The sequence below is a fragment of the Mesoplodon mirus genome (genome assembly GCF_964341445.2).
Source record: "Mesoplodon mirus genome assembly, chromosome: 1".
Taxonomy (NCBI): domain Eukaryota; kingdom Metazoa; phylum Chordata; class Mammalia; order Artiodactyla; family Ziphiidae; genus Mesoplodon; species Mesoplodon mirus.
In genome coordinates this window covers 58,836,609-58,857,020 of record NC_138976.1, presented here as the reverse complement: position 1 = coordinate 58,857,020, position 20,412 = coordinate 58,836,609, and the positions used below count along the sequence as shown (strand labels likewise).

The 20,412-nt window shown below is 38.5% G+C and overlaps 1 protein-coding gene across 3 annotated transcripts in view; it reads right to left on the bottom strand.

Annotated features, from left to right (window-relative positions):
• HAUS6 (HAUS augmin like complex subunit 6) overlaps window positions 1-16,820 on the bottom strand; it is a 45,065-nt gene extending 28,245 nt beyond the window's left edge. Inside the window, exons 1-8 of one of the 3 annotated variants that reach the window (XM_082623328.1) lie at window positions 16,422-16,511; window positions 13,172-13,261; window positions 11,818-11,913; window positions 10,436-10,514; window positions 9,787-9,919; window positions 7,113-7,260; window positions 5,660-5,725; window positions 5,098-5,146 (exon numbers count right to left, since the gene is read on the bottom strand). In XM_082623328.1, coding sequence (XP_082479454.1) covers window positions 5,098-5,146; window positions 5,660-5,725; window positions 7,113-7,260; window positions 9,787-9,919; window positions 10,436-10,514; window positions 11,818-11,913; window positions 13,172-13,176 — 576 coding nt within the window. In that variant the 5' untranslated portion in view covers window positions 13,177-13,261; window positions 16,422-16,511. Of the gene's footprint in view, window positions 1-5,097; window positions 5,147-5,659; window positions 5,726-7,112; window positions 7,261-9,786; window positions 9,920-10,435; window positions 10,515-11,817; window positions 11,914-13,171; window positions 13,262-16,421 lie in introns of all 3 variants that reach the window. The other 2 variants (XM_082623326.1, XM_082623327.1) reach the window with 2 other exon arrangements.
• Between the last annotated feature and the right edge of the window lie 3,592 nt (window positions 16,821-20,412).

The window sequence follows — 20,412 nt, the reverse complement described above, 5'->3', positions numbered from 1 at the left end:
CACAGAAAGACAGACAAAATGAAAAGGCAGAGGATGGAACAGATGAAGGAACAAGACAAAACCCCAGAAAAACAACTAAATGAAGTGGAGATAGACAACCTTCCAGAAAAAGAATTCAGAAGAGTGACAGTGAAGATGATCCAGGACCTCGGAAAAAGAATGGAGGCAAAGATCGAGAAGGTGCAAGAAATGTTTAACAAAGACCTAGAAGAATTAAAGAGCAAACAACTAGAAGAATTAAAGAACAAACAGAGATGAACAATACAATAAGTGAAAAGAAAAATATACTAGAAGGAATCAATAGCAGAATAACTGAGGCAGAAGAATGGATAAATGACCTGGAGGACAAAATGGTGGAAATCACTGCTGTGGAACAGAATAAAGAAAAAAGAATGAAAAGAAATATAGACAGCCTAAGAGACCTCTGGAACAACATTAAACACAGCAACATTCACATTAAAGGGGTCCCAGAAGGAGAAGAGAGAGAGAAAGGACCAGAGAAAATATTTGGAGATTATAGTTGAAAACTTCCCTAACACGGGAAAGGAAATAGCCACCTAAGTCCAGGAAGCGCAGAGTCCCAGGAGGGATAAACCCAAGAAGAAACATGCCGAGACACACGCCGAGACACACAGTAATGAAATTAACAAAAATTAAAGACAAACAAAAATTATTAAAAGCAACAAGAGAAAAACAACAAATAACATACAAGGGAACTCCCATAAGGTTAACACCTGACTTCTCAGCAGAAACTCTACAAACCAGAAGGGAGTGGCACGATATATTTAAAGTTATGAAAAAGAAGAACCTACAACCAAGATTACTCTACCCAGCAAGGATCTCACTCAGATTCAAAGAAGAAATCAAAAGCTTTACAGACAAGCAAAAGCTATGAGAATTCAGCACCACCAAACCAGCTCTACAACAAATGCTAAAGGAACTTCTCTAAATGGGAAACACAAGAGGAGAAAAGGAACTACAAAAACAAACAAAAAACAATTAAGAAAATGGTAATAGGAGCATACATATCGATAATTACCTTAAATTTGAATGGATTAAATGCTCCAACCAAAAGACACAGGCTTGCTAAATGGATACAAACACAAGACCCATATATACGCTGTCTACAAGAGACCCACTTCAGACCTAGGGACACATACAGACTGAAAGTGAGGGGATGAAAACAAGATATTCCACGCAAATGGAAATCAAAACAAAGCTGGAGTAGCAATACTCCTATCAGATAAAATAAACTTTAAAATAAAGAATCTTACAAGAGACAAGGAAGGACACCACATAATGATCAAGGGATCAACCAAGAAGACATAACAATTAAAAATATATATACACCCAACACAGAAGCACCTCAATACATTAAGGCAACCGCTAACAATTATAAAATGGACAGATCATCCAGACAGAAAATTAACAAGGAAACACAAGCTTTAAATGACACAACAGGGGGCTTCCCTGGTGGTGCAGTGGTTGAGAATCCGCCCGCCGATGCAGGGGACACAGGTTCATGCCCCGGTCCAGGAAGATCCCACAACCCGCGGAGCCGCTGGGCCCGTGAGCCATGGCTGCTGAGCCTGCGCATCCAGAGCCTGTGCTCCGCAACAGGAGAGGCCACAACAATGAGAGGCCCGCATACGGAAAAAAAAAAAGAAAAAAAAAATCTTCCAACAAAAGTCCAGGACCAGATGGCTTCACAGGTGAATTCTACCAAACATTTAGAGAAGAACTAACACCCATCCTTCTCAAACTCTTTCAAAAAAACTGCAGGGAAAGAACACTCCCAACTCATTCTATGAAGCCACCATCACCCTGATACCAAAACCAGACAGAGATACTACAAAAAAAGAAAATTACTGAGCAATATCACTGATGAATACAGATGTAAAAATCCTCAGCAAAATACTACCAAACAGACTCCAGTAACACGTTAAAAAGATCATATACACCAACATCAAGTGGGATTTATCCCAGGGATGCAAGGATTCTTCAATATACACAAATCAATGTGATACACCATATTAACAAATTGAAGAATAAAAACCATATGATCATCTCAATAGATGCAGAAATGCTTTTGACAAAATTCAACACCGATTTATGATAAAAACTCTCCAGAAGTGGGCATAGAGGGAACCTACCTCAACATAATAAAGACCATATATGACAAACCCACAGCAAACATCTTTCTCAATGGTGAAAAACTGAAAGCACTTCCTCTAAGATCAGGAACAAGACAAGGAGGTCCCCTCTCGCAACTATTATTCAACACAGTTTTGGAAATCCTAGCCACGGCAATCAGAGAAGAAAAAGAAATAAAAAGAATACAAATTGGAAAAGAAGAAGTAAAACTGTCACTGTTTGCAGATGACATGATACTACTACACACAGAAAATCCTAAAGATGCTACCAGAAAACTACTAGAGCTAATCAATGAATTTGGTAAAGTTGCAGGATACAAAATTAATGCACAGAAATCTCTTGCATATTCTACACACTAACAACAAAAGATCAGAAAGAGATATTAAGGGCTTCCCTGGTGGCACAGTGGTTGAGAGTCCGCCTGCCGATGCAGGGGACACGGGTTCGTGCCCCGGTCCGGGAAGATCCCACATGCCGCAGAGCAGCTAGGCCCATGAGCCATGGCCACTAAGCCTGCACGTCCGGAGCCTGTGCTCCACAATGGGAGAGGCCACAACAGCGAGAGGCCTGCGTACCGCAAAAAAAAAAAAAAGTCTCTCAGAAAGAGAAATTAAGGAAACAGTCCCATTCACCACTGCAACAAAAAGAATAAAATACCAAGGAATAAACCTACCTAAGAAGGTAGAAGACCTGTACTCAGAGAACTTTAAGACACTGATGAAAGAAATCAAAGATGATACCAACAGATGAAGAGATACACCATGTTCTCGGATTGGAAGAATCAACATTGTGAAAATGACTATACTACCCAAAGTCACTGACAGATTCAATGCAATCCCTATTAAATTACCAATAGCATTTTTCACAGAATGAGAACAAAAAAGTTTACAATTTGTATGGAAACACAAAAGACTCCGAATAGCCAAAGCAAACTTAAGAAAGAAAAATGGACCTGGAGGAATCAGGCTCCCTGACTTCAGACTATACTACAAAGTTACAGTAATCAAGACAATATGGTACTGGCACAAAAAGAGAAATATCGATCAATGGAACAGGATAGAAAGCCCATAGATAAACCCACTCACCTACGGTCAACTAATCTATGACAAAGGAAGCAAGGATATACAATGGAGAAAAGACAGTCTCTTCAATAAACAGTGCTGGGAAAACTGGACAGCTACATATAAAAGAATGAAATTAGAACACTGCCTAATACCATACACAAAAATAAACTCAAAATGGATTAAAGACCTAAATGTAAGACCAGACACTATAAAACTCTTAGAGGAAAACAGGAAGAACACTCTGACATAAACCACAGCAAGATCTTTTCTGACCCAACTCCTAGAGTAATGGAAATAAAAACAAAAATAAACAAATGGGACCTAATGAAACTTGAAAGCTTTTGCACAGCAAAGGAAACTACAAACAAGACGAAAAGACAACCCTCAGAATGGGAGAAAATATTTGCAAACGAATTAATGGACAAAGGATTAATCTCCAAAATATATATACAGCTCATGCAGCTCAATATTAAAAAAACAAACAACCCAATTAAAAAACGGGCAGAAGACCTAAATAGACATCTCTCCAAAGAAGACATACCGATGGCCAAAAGGCACATGAAAAGCTGCTCAACACCACTAATTATTAGAGAAATGTAAATCAAAACTACAATGAAGTATCATCTCACACCGGTCAGAATGGGCATCATCAGAAAATCTATAAACAATAAGTGCTGGAGAGGGTGTGGAGAAAAGGGAACACTCTTGCACTGCTGGTGGGAATGTGAATTGGTACAGCCACTATGGAGAACGGTATGGAGGTTCCTTAAAAAACTACAAATAGAACTACCATATGACCCAGCAATCCCACTACTGGGCATATACCCTGAGAAAACCATAATTCAAAAAGAGACATGTACCAAAATGTTCATTGCAGCTCTATTCACAATAGCCTGGAGATGGAAACAACCTAAGTGTCCATCATCGGATGAGTGGATAAAGATGTGGCACCTATATACAATGGAATATTACTCAGCCATAAAAAGAAATGAAATTGAGCTATCTGTAATGAGGTGGATAGACCTAGAGTCTGTCATACAGAGTGAAGTAAGTCAGAAAGAGAAAGACAAATACCGTATGCTAACACATATATATGGAATATAAGGAAAAAAATGTCATGAAGAACCTAGGGGTAAAACAGGAATAAAGACACAGACCTACTTGAGAATGGACTTGAGGATATGGGGGGGGGGAGGGTAAGCTGTGACAAAGCGAGAGAGAGGCATGGACACATATACAGTACCAAACGTAAGGTAGATAGATAGTGGGAAGCAGCCACATAGCACAGGGAGATCAGCTCGGTGCTGTGTGACCGCCTGGAGGGGTGGGATAGGGAGGGTGGGAGGGATGTATATGTATAACTGATTCACTTTGTTATAAAGCAGAAACTAATAAAAAAAATTAAAAAAAAAAAAAGACACATGCTCCCCAATGTTCACTGTAGCATTATTTCCAATAGCCAGGTCATGGAAGCAACTAAACGCCCATCAACAGATGAATGGATAAAGAAGATGTGGTGCACATGTACAATGGAGTATTACTCAGCCATAAAAAGGAACGAAATTGGGTCATTTGTAGAGACATGGAAGGACCTAGAGACTGTCTTATACAGAGTGAAGTAAGCCAGAAAGAGAAAAACAAATATCATACATTAATGCATATATGTGGGATGTAGAAAAATGGTACACATGAACCAGTATGCAAGGCAGAAATAGAGACACAGATGTAGAGAATAAACATATGGACACCAAGGGGGGAATGGGGGGGTGTGCGATGAACTGGGAGATTGGGATTGACATATATACACTATATGTATAAAATACATAAGAACCTGCTGTATAAAAAATAAATAAAATAAAATTCAAAAAAAAAGTCTCACCTTTTGAATTTTCTCTTGTATATTACTTTGGTCATCATACGGTTCCATTCTATTTAAAAATTAAATAATCCCATTAGTCAATAAAAAAATATGGTAATTTACCATCCAAAGAGCTAATTAATCTGCACACCCACCTGCTAACAACCACCTATTAAAAGCAAAAATAGGGCTTCCCTGGTGGCACAGTGGTTGAGAGTCCGCCTGCCAATGCAGAGGACACGGGTTCGTGCCCCCGTCCGGGAAGATCCCGCGTGCCGCGGAGCGGCTGGGCCCGTGAGCCATGGCCGCTAAGCCTGCGTGTCCGGAGCCTGTGCTCCGCAACAGGAGAGGCCACAACAGTGAGAGGCCCGCGTACCGCAAAAAAAGAAAGCAAAAATAAAATTCAAGCTCAAAGCTATCATAATTTATTAGAAGAACTGGACTAGGAATCAGAATTATGTTCTTGTCCTATTATCAACTAGCTATTGATATGTTATTTTAACTAATCTCAGTTTCCTTACCGGTAACATGCAGGAGGCTCAACTAGTATCTCAAGGAACTTTCAACTCTAAAAGTCACTTACTTTTTTATCTCGTTTTGCTGTCCTATACATTCTGATCTCAAACTTTGTATTTGTTTAACCAATAATCTGCAAGAAAACATACAAAATGACAACTGTAAATCTATTACAACTAACTAGTATAGCCCGCTTTGATATTTTCCCTCATTTCATATCTTTGCTCAAGGCCTCTGAGGACTACTCTTCAAATATACCCAGCAGCCAGTCATAAAGGGACTCTAGACTCCCTTTAAGAGTTACAGGAGTGGTCTAACATATAGGCGGCTATTGAAATGGACCAGGACTTCTTGGCTCATATACTCTCTGACTTCAAGCAAAAATGTTGGAAGTCATTTAAGACTACGCTGCTCTCTTATCCTTATCTCACATACCTAGGGGATAATTTTAAATGTTACCTAAAACAGGCAACATTGTAGTTTTAAGGAGATTTCAAAGGATTTTGTAGCTTTGGGAATAGATAACAGCATTTAAAAAGTTATCTTACTATAGTTGTTTATAATCGTAAAAAACTGGACACAACTTATGTCTAGAGAGTAAGAACCTTGCTTGCCTTGTTTAATGCTGTAGGACTAGTGTATAACCAATATCCAGCACATAGAAGTAACTCAAAAAAGAAAAGTGCTGAATAGATAAATGTATATATAAGACAGTATAAAATGGCTAAAGAAACTATGGAATACCTCTTCAACTAAGACACTAAGTAGAAATTAAAAGTAATACATTATGGCAATATGGAAAAATTTATAGAATGAAATATTAAGAGAAAAAAGGATACAAAATAGAATGAGCACTATAATTACAGCTTAAAAAATTTATTTCCATGTTTAAAAAAAAAAAGCACCTAAAGAAACTGAGTTTTTGAACTAAAATGATATCTTCCTTTTCTCTAAACTTTCATTTACAGTATGCCTAAAGTTTTAAAACATTTTATTCAGAAGTTATCAGGCTTTAAAATGGAAAGATAACAGCAAGGGGGTTTTGAGGTAGACATGAATTATTGCCATTGAGAGAATACCGATGAGGGACTTCCCTGGTGGCACAATGGTTAAGAATCTGCCTGCCAGTGGAGGGGACACGGGTTCGAGCCCTGGTCCGGGATGACCCCACATGCCGCGGAGCAACTAAGCCCGTGTGCCACAACTACTGAGCCCACATGCCACAACTACTGAAGCCCGCGTGCCTAGAACCCGTGCTCCACAACAAGAGAAGCCACCGCAATGAGAAGCCCGCACACCGCAACGAAGAGTAGCCCCCACTCACCACGACTAGAGAAAGCCCACGCACAGCAACGAAGACCCAACGCAGTCAAAAATAAATTAAATAAATAAATAAATAAATACTGATGGAATTAAAAAAATAAAGTGCATACACCAATGGGTTAAAAAAAAAGGATACTGATGACATTTGTGCAAAAAGAAAGGAATTTACATTTTCTAACTATCAAAGTATTACTTACTGTGCATTTTCCTGGTATTTTCGGATAACACAATCTTCTCTTTGCAAAATTCGTAAAAATCTGTTACGTGCTACATGGCATCTGGCAATGCACTTGTGCAAATCTTGTGGCTTTACGTTAAATGTCTCTGTAAAATGTACAGAAGAATCTACACAGGACACAAATAAAATATACAAAACTTAGACTTACAAGCTAATAAATATAAAAATGTGAGATTATTGAGAGATTAACAACCTCATTTAACTAACAACTCCTTAAAAGCTGGCATGCCACATACACAAAAAGATACAAGTAATTTCAGCAAAAGCAAGGATGACCTATTTTTAAAGGAGGCAATAAAAAAGGATATCTGAAGTTGAGTTATTTTACATAATTAAAAATTCTCAGAGTCCTTGTGCCCCAAGTAATTCTTATTATCACAGCATGATACATCCGTGAACAAATACATCATTACACATAAGCAACTTCTCAACTGATCTTTTAACAACAAAGGAAGAAAATCAATTAAAAGAGATGAGGTGAGATCACATCACCTTCATTGCTGCCATCAGCATACTTTTCTTCCTAGTAAGACCAACAGGACAAGACAACCAAATAAAACCAATCTCTATTTCTCAAGTAATTCTTGGCTGTGTTACTAATGATCAAAGCAGACCCTGACAACAATCCATCTAAACATTTGAGAGTCCAGGTTTTCACCTGTAATAAAATGTAATAAATCCTACTTTAAGATGGCTCAATACAAAAAAGATGGATATTCTGGAAAATAGTGACCCCACACCATACTTAACATTGTAAATCCAGGTCCTAGGTCACCCGCAAAGAAATAACCAAAACTCCTGAATATTTAACAGGGGATGAGTTCGCTGGATGTAGACGTCACCTAGAGACTGAATATGTTGAATGAAACAGCTTTAAATGAGAAATGACAACCCATGCTTAAAAGCCTTATGTACAATAAACTCTTGCTAAATCCAAATACACATAATTCATATAAAATAGTTTGGGTTACATGTAACTGGAATAAATCATCTAACAGAAAAGCTGGTAAAATGCTTATGTTACATTAAATTTAAAATATGTAGGGCTTCCCTGGTGGCACAGTGGTTGAGAGTCCGCCTGCCGATGCGGGGGACACGGGCTTGTGCCCCGGTCCAGGAAGATCCCACATGCCGCGGAGCAGCTGGGCCCGTGAGCTATAGCTGCTGAGCCTGCGTGTCCGGAGCCTGTGCCCCACAATGGGAGAGGCCACAACAGTGAGATGCCCACATACCGCAAAATAAATAAATAAATAAATAAATAAATAAATAAATAAAATAATTAAATAAAATATGTAAATGCTTATAAAGCAAGATCACATGTACATGTTTTAAAAAATCATGCACAGAAGATAAACTGGAAAAAAGGTATATGTTTGGGTGCATATATACATATATATATATATATACACACACACACATACAATATATACTTGAACATACACAAAATGATATACGTATAAAGTTTGTCACTGTAGCATTATTTTTATAGCAAAAGATTAGGAACAAAGCCAACTGTCTGTCAGCAGAACTGATTTCAGAACAAATGTGTGATTAAATACACTATGACACATCCATTCAAATATGCAGTTCTTAAGAGAGAGACAGAGTAAGGAAGATCTATGAACTGACATGGGATGATCTCCAATATACACTGTTGCATAAAAAACACAAGATTCAAAACCAGATGTATGTCACCATTTAGGGTTTAAAAAAAAGAATATATACACATTTGCTAGTATTATTCATTACAATGGTTGCTTCTGGGAAGGGAAACTAAGTAGAGATGGAAGACAGACTTTTCACTTTCTGATTTTTGAATCATGAGAATCTATCATTTATTCAAAATAATTAAAACATATATGTGCATTAAAAACAAACAAACAACAAAAACACCTAAAAGAAAACAAACCAAAATGTAAGCAATGGTTGTCTCTAGAAATTGGAAGATGGGATATTATTGCATCAACTTTTCCAGCTTTTACCTCCCATGTTTTATGAGCATAACTCAATTAAACTGAGCAGCATACTTAGTAAGCTACAAATAGCATTCTTTTAAGTCTTAGCTGAAAAATCCAATATTTTGTTTCTATAATTTAGCAAATAGATCAAATCCCTTTAAAACAGCGATTGTGAACCAAAATATTCCAACACATTGCCAGTAGCCAAAATAAATCTCTAACAAATTCAACACAACATTTAATACAATGAATTATAGGCAAACTATAACCTGCAGGTCTAACCTGGCCCACTGGCTCTTTTTCTGAGGTCAGAAAGCTAGGACTGCTTTCTACATTTTTAAAATAAAAATTAAAAAAACCTCACAAACAGGTATATGTGACAGACACTCTTATGTGGTACACAAAGTATAAAATATTTACTGTCAGGCCTTACACAGAAAATGTTTCCCAACCTCTGTATTAGAACATAAGAAAATAATCTGTATTGCTACCTATGTTCATTATAAGAGGATTTCAAACTACAGTTCCAATAAAATATTAACCATTTGCCTTTTGAGGTAAAGTAATATTTTTATCTTACTTTATTAAAATCTCTTAATGATTTACAAATTATAAAAAAATAATAAAAACTTAAGAATCAAAACAAAAAAAACTCCTACTGTAAGCTTAACTTACTTTTAGAATGGGTTTTTATATAATTTATTGCAACAAATCTTGCAAAGTGATACATCAGATGAATAAACTTAGGACCACCAGGAGAAAGAAATAGTGAACCAACAACTTGAGGGAAGCTACTTCCACATTCAGCCTATGGAAAAAAGAAACAAGATGATTTGAAGACCTTAACAACAACAACCTTTATATTTACATCATACTGTTCTGAAGCCTAACAGGGTTTACCAGAATTATTCCATTTGAACCACAAGTTGAATTTTTGAATCCTCTAAACTCTTGGTGGACTCAGTCACAAAAAGCAATTAAAATTTAAAGCCACAATTATTGATACTATTTGGGGACATAAGCTAAAATAATCTATGGTAAAAAAAATTTTTTTCTTTAAACAAAAACTGTGATATAAATTCCCAGGAACTCAAAAATCTATTTCTAATGCACTTAGCCAACAAAGCTGGCTTACCAGAAATATACAGAATCCCAACCAAAAACCACCAGAAAGTATTATCCTGATTAGTATTTCTTGCTTATACTGTTAGCATAAAAGCATTAAAAAGATTTCACCTCTAAAAACATTGATGTACCTCAATAAAGCCTGAAAAAAAATTACCTCTTAATAAACGTTTGCATCTTTCAGAAAGAAAATACTTACAGAAATCTTTTTTAACCATTCACAGCAATGTTTTCGGAATTCAGTATCACTTTTTTGGTCAAATGGAGGCCAACAAAGTCTTTAAAACAAAAATAAAAATTAGAATTATGAATAAAAAAGCAAACTCAGCAAAATTTTAAAACATCAAACTTATCTCCTATACTAGAAATATTAATGCTAAATCAAGGCTAACGTTCATAAATTTCAACTAAAGAGAAATACCAACCTGTAAGAAATTAGGTCTTTTTCTTTATGAATATCTATAGGGTTGAATTCAGTTTAGTGCAAATAATCAATGAATATATAAGTTAAATATAGGGATGAATCACTATTAAAATTACTGAAAATCAGCTAAAGAAGACAACACTCTCAATGAATTCACTGGACTAATGCATAAAGATAGTATAAATAAATTAGGATAATAATGCCTGGGGAAAAAGAGAAAAACACATGGTTACACATGAAAAGCACAGAAAGAATGGCATAAGGGTTCATGACCGCTAGAGATAACCTATATTACAGTCAGGGGTGCTACTGTTTTGTGGACAAACAAGATATGAAATTATTAAAAATTCAGTTTTAGTCAAAAATAATGAACTTTAAAATCTGCCTATTGCTTTCTCCTTATAATGTTTTGTCTAAATTTTTATTCTGAGGCAATTATTTGATTAGGGCCCCATTTTTTTTGTATTTCTATATCATAACTTACATGCTATATTCATAGAAAAAATTAAGTATGCAAAGAAAAAAAGCTGGAATGTCAACAGTGATATTCTCTAGTTGGGTTTAGGAATAATTTTTACTTCCTTCTTTAACTTTTTCTGTATTTGCTGAACTGGCTAAAGTAAGCTGTATTTTGTTTATAATCTAGAAAAAAAATATAAAAATCTATTTTTATTTGAGCAGAGGAAGCCTTATACCTTAATGATAGGGATTTCGAAAATATGTTTCAAATACACTTGTTCTCCTGATCACTCATAACTTTAATTGAAGGCAAATATTAAAAATAAATTATCACAAATAAAAACAATGCCCTAAACAATGGACTTACTATATAAGAGGATGAGGACACAATATAAATATTAAAACAAATTTGAACACTTTTTCTTATAGATGAAACCCAAATCACATGCAAAATAACTTAGAACCAAGGCTAGTGAATAATCACATTTTTATATTTTTATTTTAATTTACAATAATTTTACAAAAAAATCACTCAGATTTATAAAGGTTAAGTACTATATTTGTAAGACTCAAGCCTAATTTCTATAACATCCATTCAAAATAATAGCTGAAGTCCAAAGTTGAAATTCTGGCTTATATAAAGTCATAATCCCTTTTTAAATCCCCTACAAAAAGAAAATGAAATAACTTTTACTCACTTGAAAACTTCTTTAGTGAGAGACTGGTCAAGCGTTTGAAACAAAAAATAAGAAACTATCTGAAAGGCATCACGGTTCAACTTGTCAAACATGTTCCTAATGGTTTAAAAAGAAACAGAAGCAGAAAAAAAAAAGAAAAAAGAAAAAGGTTAATAAAACTAAGCATCATCAAAAGCTGTGTAAGAGTCTGACCCATTAATATTTTTCATTCTGTTCAAGAGGTCAAGGCAAATTAATTATTCTGATTCATGTATATATTTATAAACAATTAAACACATACAAGTTTTTGTTTTCATTCTGAAAATATAGATCAATTAGAAGAAAACTAGTAGAACTTGGCTTTACTGCAATGAAAACATTCTACAAAAAGAAAAGGAAAGCCTAATTAGGTAGAGAGAAAACTATGGCCTCAGATATGGTGAAAATGATGATACCCACCAACATTTTCTGACAATAAAAACAGCTAAATATTTATTGAGTTTATTATTTATCAGATATTATTTTAATTAAGCCTTTTACAAGCAGCACCTCATCTAATCTTCACCACAATCATATGAAGTTAATAGCTGTGCTTGCAGCTTTAACATGAAGTATTTTATCTAATCCCAACAACATGAGAAAGCAGTTTGATTATCCTCATAATACAGATGACATGACAAATAGATCTGAGTACTCCCATGAACACATAAAGCTATTTTCCTGAAATAAGCTTTGAGTTGGAAAAAAAAGAGTTAACATTAAAATTCCCATGCTTATCCTTTTGTCAAACAACTCTTTTATCCTTGGAATGTTTCCTCAACAAATACAAATGAAGTTCCTACCTCCTTATCACCTCTCAAACCTGCTATTTTTTTCATACAGTATCCTGTTCTCTTCAACACTTCTAATTTTTAAAAAGATACTTGTTAAAGGTTTGCTCACCCACTGGACTGAAATTTTATAAGGGAAAAGTTTACGTTTGCTCTGTTCACCACTGTATACCCAGGTCCAATACTGTGTTCAATTAATATCTGTTGAATAAACAAATGAATGGGGGCTGAGAGTGCCTTCTGCTTTGCTCCGGGCAACTGAAGGCCTAGTAGAGCCTGGGCTGATTCCATGGAGGGTTCTGCTTATGACCTTAAGGGTCGGTGTGCTAGAGACAACTGCAAGTACTTTCACCCTCCTCCACATTTAAAAATGCAGCTGGAAATTAATGGAGGGAACAATCTGATTCAACAAAAGACTGCTGCAGCCATGTTCACCCAGCAGATGCAGTTTATGCTCCAAAATGCTCAAATGTCATCACTTACTTCTTTTCCTGTGACTCCATCCCTGGCAGCTAATCCTGCCATGGCTTTCAATCCCTACTTACCTCATCCTGGGATGGGCCTGGTCCCTGACAAACTTTTACCAAATGCACCTGTGCTGATTTCTGGAAACCCACCTCTCCCACTGCCAGGAGCTGCTGGTCCAAAACAGATGCGTTCAGATAAACTGGAGGTATTTGTGCAGAAATACATAAATCTCTATAGGGCAGATATTAACCTTATGCATAAACATTCTTAGAGCCCAATGTTTTGAATGCTTTAAATAAGTACATCTGAATTTTAAGCTTATGGAATATAACCTCAGAAAAATGTTAGACAATTTACTACTGTAATTTTACCCTGTTATGAAGTGCACAGTTGTACAGTAGGTCAAACAATGTCTTAGTGTACCCAGCCACAGACTGTGCATCTCCTTTGCTATGGCACAGAAAGTCTGGTGGGAATGCTCCTTTTAGCCAGCCTCCAGCTTTGCAGAGTGGGATTACTGTGTTCGTTGATGAGTCTCTACTTTCTAGAATAATCAAAAAGTCAGCTCTATTGGCAGCCCCTTAAATGCCTTGCCATGTATTGAACTGGAATCTGTACATGTCCTTTAGTCATGGTCCACAAGTCTGCTTGTAAAAAGCACACTGCGGGACTTCCCTGGTGGCACAGTGGTTAAGAATCCACCTGCCAATGCAGGGGACACGGGTTCGATCCCTGGTCCAGGAAGATCCCACATGCCGCGGAGCAACTAAGCCTGTGCACCACAACTACTGAGCCTGCGCTCTAGAGCCCACGAGCCACAACTACTGAGCCCATGCACCACAACTACTGAAGCCCGCGTGCCTAGAGCCCATGCTCTGCAACAAGAGAGGCCACTGCAATGAGACGCCCGCACACCGCAACGAAGAGTAGCCCCCGCTCGCCGCAACTAGAGAAAGCCTGCATGCAGCAACAAAGACCCAACGCAGCCAAAAATAAATAAATAAATAAACACATTGCTGTGTGATAAAGACACATCTTGGACCCTAACAAAATAACCTCCTCTTGTAAACTTAGCTAATTACACTTCAGGCTGTGTATCAAGTGGAGGATTAAAAACTGGTTTTCAGCAATACTTGCATTTCACTGTAAGGAAAGCAGACAAAGTTTTCCTTTGGGAAGACTGGATTTTTTTTTCCTTGGAATAGAAATTTTGTTTAGGTTTATATCTCATAGTGAATATGGCTTGACATTATCCTTCAGCTTTAAAAATTTTTCCTAAATAGATGACAAAAGTATGTATACTGTTGCTCTCACACATTCACTGGCAAAATAAATAAAAGCGAATCACCTTCCAAGCAAAAAAACAAACAAACAAAAAACAAACAAAAAAACCCCACAAATGAATGAATCACCTTTCCTTTCCATTCCCACTGACTCCTTAGTTTAGGTCTACCTAACTGCAAAGCCCTGACTCCCCCTCTAATCCATTTTCTGTAATGCAACCAGAATGATTTTTCCAAAATGCAAATCTTTGGGGCAAATGCCTAGGAATGGAATTGCTGGATCATATGTTAAATGTACATTTAACTTTATAAGAAAAGTGGCTACACAATTAACATGCTCACAGAAACTAGAAACACATAGAACTGCACACCAAAAAGAATGAATTCTAACATATGTAAACATAAGTGAATCAAAAATTTTTTTAAATTTTGAAGTAAATTTGATGCCACATTCATGCTTAAAGCATTTTAAAGGGGACATGTTTTAGTATATCCCTCCCACTAACCAACTGAGACAACTCTAAAGACATGGGGGGGTGAATCTACAACAATGTTAAAAAAAAAAACTGTCATCACTGAACCAGAACTTGACAGATTTTATTTAATTTTCAAAGGCAGAAAGAAGACTGCAATTGAATAAGCCAGAGCAGAGAAAAACTAAGATTGTCAAAACAATAGAGAGGATGCAGTGGCAATGGGAACCAACCTCAGTGGAGGCCTGGGAGAAGCTTTAAGTTTCTCTGCCATACGGTGGGGCATCAAATCATGTGAGATAGGTGGCACATTTATTAATACATAATCATAACCTGATAAATGCTACCCACTGGTTGTCAATTTTTAGACTAGACTTCTAGACAAAACCTTTCTACATGTAAATAGTAGTAACTTCCAAACAGTTACCAAACAAAACTTAATTACAGCTCTAAACCTTGACAGTAAAACAGTTCTAATACAGCTGAAAAAAGTCAAGAGGGAGAAGGCAGAGTGTAGGTAAGTGTAGGTGCGCTAATTATCGTATAAAGAATAGCGGCCTTCACTGTAAAATTACATCGTGGGGAATCCAGAGATACTTTTGAGATTGATACATCAAGAAACAGAGGTCTAAGCACATTATTTAAATACTGCCACAAGAAAAACGGAAATAACGTAATTACAAAATTCAAGAAGATTGAGCACAGGAGATAGCCTATGTATCCCAAATTTTCCTTGGCCTATAGTGGGCAAGATAATAGAGACTGTCTAAAGTTAATAAGACATAGAAATATAAACAAAGCATTAAGGTTTTTGGTTTGTTTTGTTTTGGTTTTTTGCGGTACGCAGACCTCTCGCTGTTGTGGCCTCTCCCGTAGCGGAGCACAGGCTCCGGACGCGCAAGCTCAGCGGCCATGGCTCACGGGCCCAGCCGCTCCGCGGCATGTGGGATCCTCCCGGACAGGGGCACGAACCCGTGTCTCCTGCATCGGCAAGCGGACTCTCAACCACTGCGCCACCAGGGAAGCCCAAGCATTAAGTTTTATGATGAGATCTGTAACATCTGTAGCAAAGCAGGAAGGGGCTTTTTTTTACTTTTCATCTGAATACCACTCTCTACTAGTTTTTTGCTAACTGTGGCAGGCTTCAGCCTGCTATTTCAGTTAGTGAAAATTATAAACCAAAGATCAACTACCTTGAAAGTCTCCCTCGAGTCCTAAAGGCGTTTGCACCTTACGGAAGGCGTTCCCGAGTCCCTCCGTTACCAAACCGCCACCTCTCCCTCGACTTCACAGACCACCCAGCTTCACTACCAAAGCAGGAATAAGCCGCCCCTTCAGTTTCGCCCCAACTGCAAACTCTACTCCCCTACAAAGCGCTCCCGGCAAGGTCCCGTAACAGACAGTCTCCTGCCACCAGGCTGGCTGCCACTGGAAGTAGGAACTTTGCAGCCAGTGCCGGGCCCCAGTAACCGACTACTTAATTCATCAACCTACGAGGTCCGCAACAAGGCGGGTCACGCCAGCACGGCCAGGCTCAGACTCCCCCGCCCCGCCGGCCCCGGCCTCCTTACACTCCGAGGTGCGTGTGCGACACGATCTTTCCACCGGCTACGGTCGCCGAGCCCGGCTCGAAGCCGAGCGCCTGCAGATACATCCAGAGATGCTCCTTCTCGAAAGAAGGGAACCAGGCCGAACTCATCTTCGCAGTAGGCAGGGCCCGGCAAAGGGAGAAAGCGCAGGCTCCAACGACTGCGAGGGCCCCTCAGGTTTTTTCCCTACGGGCAGCCTGAGATGGCGGCGGCCCCTCCATTGCCACCGCCTGATCCTCTCTTGACCTGAAACATTTCGCCTCAAATGGCCTCAAATGCCTCAAATGGCCTGAGACTCCAAAGTCTCAGGGAAACAGAGCCTCTAACGGTAGTACGACACAGCGGCCTAAGCGAAGTCACCACAAACCAAGCGTCCCGCGCTTCCGGAAGAGCGGTTTGCGCCGGCCCCGCCCGGCTTCCGGTGGAGGAGGGGCTTCTTTAGAGGACTGTGTCTCCCGCCATGCAATGCACCCTTGCCTCGGTCTTTTCCGGTTAAGACCCCCAGAGAACATACAAGACCCACAAGGCATTGCGGGGCTGGCGAAGTTCCTCGTGATTGCGGGGATTGGCTGGCGTCCTGCGGCTTCGCGTTTTCTGATCCTTTTTTTCTGATCTTTGTGGTTCCTTTTCTCGTATATGGCTATTACGTCAGATAAAAAACATAAGCTGTTCACTGTAGTAGAAAAAGCATTGGATTTCCTCAGCTGTTCTCACTACATGTGTAACCCTGAGCAAGTCGCGTAACTTCTGAGCCTGGAATCTATTATTAGTAAAATCTTGTTTGCCCTCAAGTGATGAATTCCTTTCATCTCCTTGCTCTGAGAAATCTGGCTCTCCCCTACGCATACATCTTTCCCCTGCAGCCCTGTCAATTGATGACTGCTTTCTCCTCCACATGCCATATACAGCAGAACCTGGAAATGGGGTGGATAGCCTACTTATTTCTCATTAACACTTTAGGCAATTATTGCCTCACTAAAACCACCAGCTCATTTGATAAGTATGCTATCACCCACAAGTTTTCCTTGTGGAGGTCAAGTGTAAGATCTCCAGGTTGCTGGACCTCATTCTGAGATTTAGCCTTTAATTCTCTGTCTCTCCCAACATTACTCCTGGAATAATTTTTGATGATTTCAATATCCATGTAGGTAATCTTTCCAATGCCCTGGCCTCTCAGTTCCTCGAACTCTTCTCAGCACCCTGGCCCCTTTCTGTCTTTGCCAGATTTATCTGGCAGAATCCAAATGGCTATTATATCAATTCTCTGCCTACTCCGTACCTGCAGCTTAGCAGCTAAATGCAATTATGATGCCTGGCATTACCCAAAATTCATGACAACTGAAGTAGACTCTTAGGCCTGCCCTCTCCACCCTACTATTTCCCCCAAATCTCACTCTCCATTCAGTTACATGTATATTCTTCCCTCCTTTAAACTTCCAATACCCCTTCTTCCTCCTCACTCTCAATGATGTCCTTTGTTCTTAATTGATAGATGCTTCCAAAAAAGAACCTCCATCAACAGTTTACCAACCTGCTTATATCTTTGCCCATATAGTCTTCCTTGTCTTTCGTTAATCCGGGTGAATCAGGGTGTGCCTACCTAAGACCAGTCCTCTTACACATTCGATGGACTGTATTCCCTTTCTCACACACAAGGAGTTTGCTCCAGTATTTGTCCTCTACTCTCTCCTGCAGCATCATCAGTTCTTCCCATCAGTGTATAAACATGATGTAATATCTTCCATCATTAAAAAAAAAAATCCTTTGACCCCAATGCTTTTCTAGCTATCAGTCCATTTCTCTTCATAGCAAAACTTCTCCAAAAAGTTGTCTATATCCACCTTACTGCGAGTGGTAACTTTCCAAAGCCACTTGAATCAATTAGTGTTCTTTGGTTGCAAGCAGCAAAACTGACTCTGAAGGAGTTTTATCGGATGGTCCTGAATAGCATCAATAAAGAACGGAAAGGCCAGATAATAAGGCTCAGGAAACAGCAGACCCATGTGCCACTCCACTCAAGATTTATACCCCAGGCACTCCAATTTACTTTTTAAAAATAGCTTAATGTATCATTATAAGTGAACATCATCATAACTATCACCCAGAACAAGAAATAAAAGTTCTCCATCCATTCCAGAAACCTCTCTTTTCCCGAAAGATAACCACCATCCTCACTTTCATAATAATAACCTCCGGGACTTCCCTGGTGGCGCAGTGGTTAAGAATCTGCCTGCCAATGAAGGGGACACGGGTTTGATCCCTGGTCCAGGAAGATCCCACATGCCACAGAGCAACAAAGCCCGTGCGCCATAACTACTGAGCCTGAGCTCTAGAGCCCGCAAGCCACAACTACTGAGCCCGTATGCCACAACTACTGAAGCCTGCACATCACAACTACTGAAGCCCACGCGCCTAGAGCTCGTTCTCCGCAACAAATGAAGCCACCACAATGAGAAGCCCGCACACTGCAATGAAGAGTAGCCCCTACTCACTGCAGCTAGAGAAAGCCCATGCACAGCAATGAAGACCCAACACAGCCAAAAATAAATAAATAAATAAATTTATATTTAAACGATAATAACAACTTCCTTGCATTGTCTTGTAGTTTGACCACCCAAGTATGCTTCCCTAGACACTACAGTTTAGTCTTGCTTTTGGTTTTTTTTTTTTTTTTGGTCTTGCCTCTTTTTTTTTTCAGTCTTTCCTGGGTTTGTTTGTTTGTTTGTTTTATGTTTTTATTGGAGCATAGTTGATTTACAATGTTGTGTTAGTTTCAGGTGTACAGCAAAGTGATTCAGTTATACATATACATATAGCCACTCTTTTTTTTAACTCTTTTCTCATTTAGGCCATTACAGAGTATTGAGTAGAGTTCCCTGTGCTGTACAACGGGTTCTTATTAGTTATCTATTTTACATATAGTAGTGTCTATATGTCAATCCCAATCCCCCAATTTATCCCTCCCCACGACCCCTGGTAACCATAAGTTTGTTTTCTACATCCGTGATTCTACTTCTGTTTTGTAACTAAGTGCATTTGTACCCTTCTTTTTAGATACCACATATAAGCAATATCATATGATATTTGTCTTTCTGTATCTGACTTACTTCACTCAGTATGACAATCTCTAGGTCCATCCATGTTGCTGCAAAGGGCATTATTTTGTTCTTTTTTTATGGCTGAGTAATATTCCATTGTATATATGTGCCACATCTTCTTTATCCATTCATCTGTTGATGGACATTTAGGTTGCTTCCATGTCCTGGCTACTGTAAATAGTGTTGCAATAAACATTGGAGTGCATGTATCTTTTTGTTTGTTTTTAATAATATAATTTAATTACACATTTTTCTCATTCCCCCTCCCCTTTTTCTTACAATTAATCTGTTGAAGAACCAGGGCTATTTGACCTGAATAATGTCCCCTGGTCTGGGTTTTACTGACTGCATCCTCATGGTACAGTTCAACATGTTCCACTGTCCCTGTCCTCTGTACTTTGTTCAAATTGGCACCTGGATCCAGAGGATTGATTGGACTCATGTATGATCACTTTGGCAAGATTAGATGATGGTTGGTATATGCTTTTTCATTAGGAAATATGTAATATCTCTGTTTATGCCATTGACAAGCAATAATGCTAAGTGCTTTAGATCCATTATTCACAGGTGATTGCAAAATGTTGAAATTCTCATTTATCATTTGTTATGGGCTGAATGTTTGTGTCCCCCCCGCCAAATTCATATGTTGAAACCCTATTGCTCAATGTGATGGTATTAGAAGGTTGGGTCTTTGGGACGTAATTAGAATTAGATGCAGTAATAAGGGTGAAGCCCTCATGCATAGAACTGTAAGAGTCACAAGAGGGTTTGCTTCCTCTCTCTGCTCTTTTCACCATGCGATGATACAAAGAGAAGTCTGCAACCCAGAAGGGGGCCCTCACCAAAACCTGACTCTGCCGGCACCCTGATCTCAG